The sequence below is a fragment of the Dipodomys ordii genome, unplaced genomic scaffold, assembly GCF_000151885.1.
Source record: "Dipodomys ordii isolate 6190 unplaced genomic scaffold, Dord_2.0 Scaffold228, whole genome shotgun sequence".
Taxonomy (NCBI): domain Eukaryota; kingdom Metazoa; phylum Chordata; class Mammalia; order Rodentia; family Heteromyidae; genus Dipodomys; species Dipodomys ordii.
In genome coordinates this window covers 1496915-1501095 of record NW_012267444.1, presented here as the reverse complement: position 1 = coordinate 1501095, position 4181 = coordinate 1496915, and the positions used below count along the sequence as shown (strand labels likewise).

Sequence of the window (4181 nt, the reverse complement as noted above, 5' to 3'; positions counted from 1 at the left end):
TCCCTCCCTGCCTCCCTCCCTCCCTCCCTCCCTCCTTCCTTCCTTCCTTCCTTCCTTCCTTTCTTTCTCTCTCTTTCTTTCCTTTCCTTTCTTCTTTCTTTCTTTTCTTGCTTGCTTGTCTTCTTGCTTACTTTCTTTCTCTTTTCTTTTTTTCATGGTGACTGTCGCTCTATCGCTTTAAGCACATGTCCAATCTGGGATTTTGAAGATGGAGTCTCATGGACTTTTCTTCTTGGGCTGTCTTTGAAACAAGGTCCTCTGAACTCAGCCTCTTGAGGAGCTAGGATTGCAGATGTGAGCCACTGTTACCCTGTGCTGCAAGCACTTTTTGGATAACTAATTTTGTTTATCAGTTTATCTTTTGGTTAATTAAAATGGGAAATAGCAGAGTCATATATTTAGGGACAGTTACAGTTAAAATAACTGCATAGCAATGAAAAGTTCTGTTTTCCCATGCCTTTTTTTTTTTTCTGTCGGTTGTGGAGCTTGAACTCAGGGCCTGGGCACTGTCCCTGAGCTTCATTGTGCTCAACACTAGTGTTCTACCACTTGAGTCACAGTGCCACTTCAGGTTTTGGAATTGTTAATTGGAAATAAGAATCTCACAGGGACTTTTCTGCTATGGTTGGCTATGAACCTGGATACTCAGATCTCAGCCTCCTGAGTAGCTAGGATTATAGGCAGGAACCAGTGGTGCCCAGTTTCCCATATACCTTTTTAATGACAATTGTAAAACCTGTTTGATTTTCTTCTGTTTATTTGGTAGCTTGTTGAACGGTTTGACCTGTTATTCATTCAGCAAGATCTTTTTTTATTGAAAAGTAATTTTCAACATATCTACCATAAAGTTCTAAGTACTTCTGAGAAATTTTGTTGTCCAAAAGCATTTTTAGTATAGTATATTATTACTTTTAGCAGTAATTTTTGCCAATTGGACAGAACTGATTTACCTAATGGAATTAATTCTTGAGTGCCAAATTTCTAAGATAGTACCAAATTTCTAGGATAGGACAGTACCAGACTGTGATAAAAAATCATAATATGTATTATTAACTCATGTATTAACTCATATTAACTCATATTTTACAAACAGCAAAACCATAGGAGTACTCCTGAGATGAAAAGACAGAGAGCTGTGTATCATCTAGCTACTAGACTTGTTCAAACTGCTCGAAATTCTCAGTTGGATCCAGACAGGTTGCGAGTCTATTTAAGTAATCTCAAGAAGAAGTATGAAGAAGATTTTTCCCAGGATGAACAAGTTCAAGAACAGACTGAAGAATAACATACTCAAATAATGAAGTAGTATATTTAATATGAAAAACCTAGAATTAATGTATCTCCTGAGAGCAAATACACTTGTTCATTTTGTAATAAAAATAATATGAACTAGAGTTTTCACCTATTTGTTCTACATGAAAAGTAATTGTTATAACTTGCCAAATAACAACTGTTTTTAAAGGATTCTTATGATATAAAAACTATAATACAACACTTTAACAATTATTTATGATACTTTCCATTGTATTGAGTTTATATTTTCAAATTATTTATACTTTCAAAATATTGTCATAAATATTTTAGTTTAAAAGTCTTATTAAGTGTAGAAACATGATCTTTGGTTTACATTTTTCTTTGAAGTAGTAATTTGAAGATGATGATGATGATAACTCATTTTCTTAACTAATATCCCTATATTCCAATCCTAAATGATTCTCAAGTTCATTAAATGATACTGAGAATTTTTACATTATTCTTTTTGATACTGTATAGTTTTAAAACATGAAAATAAACAAATCGTTGTTTGGTAATACAGGCAGTAATTCTGGAAGGGGCAGTCCCACTACTGACCCATTATGTTTTCTGAATATCCAATAGTGCAGTTTGCTTAACTTTCAGTTCTTTTTTTCCATCTTTATTAGACAAAAAACAGCAGAAATGTAATGTTGGTATGTGTATATGCATCATTTGATTCATATGGGACATTTTACAGAGCTGTTTTTTAATAACCATGTGAATTATCCTCCCATTGAGTTATAAGTTAGACCCTGTAGTTACAGAGAAAAATCTATTGAATAGGTATTTAAAAAGAGTATTTGCCTTTGAATTCTAATTTCATGAGGTAAATTCACAATGTTAACACTTTTAACGTAACATTTTCATTTTGAAGTTATAAAGGATAAAAACAGATTATTTTCTTTTTGTATCATAATGCATATAATTTATTCCACACTGCAGAAGATAATGGGTTGAACCACCTATAGACTTAAAAATGATTGAGATTTAGGACATGATATGAAAAGACATTTTCTAATGGAATATTTAATACAACAAGAACTTACATGAGATTAATAGTTTATTAACTTCAAAGTCATACAATGGAAAGCATCTTTAAAGAACTTAGAATAAAGATGCATATTAGTTTTCTAAATTCAGGTAGTTCTGTAGACGAACAGGAATTAGAAGTGAAAATATTCCATTTGGGAGCATATTGTTGTTTAATAGTTGAGTCCTGATGGTTATTCTGCAAAGATGTAGTAGTTCACATGGATCTTTGTATCTTGTTGAAGGGATATACTCCAACCAATTTGAAATAATTGGACGTCTTCCTAAACTCAGTTGTGTCTGAAAAAAATTACTTTTGTCATGTTAATCATTGGATTAATTCAGATTATTAACATCTTAAATTTAAATTCAGAAAACAGGACTTAAATGTATAAACCCCTTGTAATTTTTTCCAAAGTGTTTCCACTTGAGACAAATGTTTTATTTCCATTTTATTCTCATAATGATAAAAGTTTTTGTAATACATATATGGAAACAGCAAAATTATATCTATGACTAGGAAAGTTTTTAATGTTAGATGGATTACACTTATATTTTATCAGCTTCTCTTTTCAGAAGAGTTTTCAAAATTGTCACACAATAGAATTATCTGGGAGACTATATAAATTATCAGTGCTCAGGTTCTAGTCCAGAAAGTTTGATTCTGTTGGTTTGGGGTTGGACATAGACTGTGTAAATTCTGAAAGTTCCCTAGATGGTTCCCCTGAGTGTAGAGTGAAAGTTAACACACAAAACCTGAGTAAAGTCCTCCCCAAGTATAAAGTTCTATCTTCAGGATTTTGAGAAGGTATATATTTAAGGATTTAGTTTCAGAGGTCAAATGTCAATAGATGGACTTAGATAGAAAGGATATTTCCTTATTACAGAGATAGTTTCCCATTAGAACCTTATACTTCCCAGATTCTTTGACACTTTTATTGATTTGCTCATATTTGTCTATATTCATTAATTTTTCAGTCAACTGTGATATATCCTCAGTATTATGGTAGGTGCTTGGAATAATTACTTAAAAGACCTGGGACTTAGATATAGAAATATCTAAATATGTATTTACAATAAAACATATGTGCTATGGTACAGAAATATGGAAATGCAAAGTGGAGAACAAAGTGTTATTCAATCAATGTTAATGTAATCTTTTCACTCAAGCAGGTGATTTGGGTCAATTCCAATGTAGTACTTTTCTACTATAATTCTGCCTTGGGAATAACACTCATGGAATCTGTTGAAAATTGGTATGTTCTTTAATAATTAAGCAGTCAGGACTAACATGGGCAACAACAAGCAACTGACTGAACATGCAAAACAGTTTGTTTTATACATAGGTTAATAAAATAAGTTTGCCAATTTATTTTTCTTACAATTTGCCCAAGTATTAAAATTGAGACATTTAAAAAGCAGCAGAGTTATAAATCCCATTAGTGTATTTCGAAAGTTACTCTTTAGTGGGACTATTGTTTTGTTGGTAATTTAACTGGTTGAAATTTACAGGAGTAGACAGGCACCAGTGGCATATGCCTGTAAACCTTCCTACTCAGGAGGCTGAGATCTGAGGATCACAGTTTTAAGCCAGCCTGGGCAAAAAAGTCTGTGAGACTCTTCTCACAAATTAACCACCAAAAAGATCTGTGTTTCAATTGGTAGAATGCTAGCCCTGAGCAAAAATAGTTTAGGCCATGCCGGGCACTGGTGGCTCACACCTGTAATCCTAGCTACTCAGGAGGCTGAGATCTGAGGATCGTGGTTTAAAGCCAGCCCGGGCAGGAGAGACCGTGAGACTCCTATCTCCAATAAACCACCAGAAAACTGGAAGTGGCGCTGTAGCTCAAGTGGTA

At 33.3% G+C, this 4181-nt stretch overlaps 2 protein-coding genes across 2 annotated transcripts in view; one reads left to right on the top strand and one right to left on the bottom strand.

Moving 5' to 3' along the window:
* Msh4 (mutS homolog 4) overlaps positions 1-1350 on the top strand; it is a 62907-nt gene extending 61557 nt beyond the window's left edge. Inside the window, exon 20 of the mRNA XM_013035882.1 lies at positions 1094-1350. Within this exon, the coding sequence (XP_012891336.1) occupies positions 1094-1285 (192 nt within the window). The 3' untranslated portion in view covers positions 1286-1350. The remainder of the gene's footprint in view (positions 1-1093) is intronic.
* A 1068-nt stretch (positions 1351-2418) lies between these two features.
* Asb17 (ankyrin repeat and SOCS box containing 17) overlaps positions 2419-4181 on the bottom strand; it is a 14065-nt gene continuing 12302 nt past the window's right edge. Inside the window, exon 3 of the mRNA XM_013035875.1 lies at positions 2419-2625. Within this exon, the coding sequence (XP_012891329.1) occupies positions 2419-2625 (207 nt within the window). The remainder of the gene's footprint in view (positions 2626-4181) is intronic.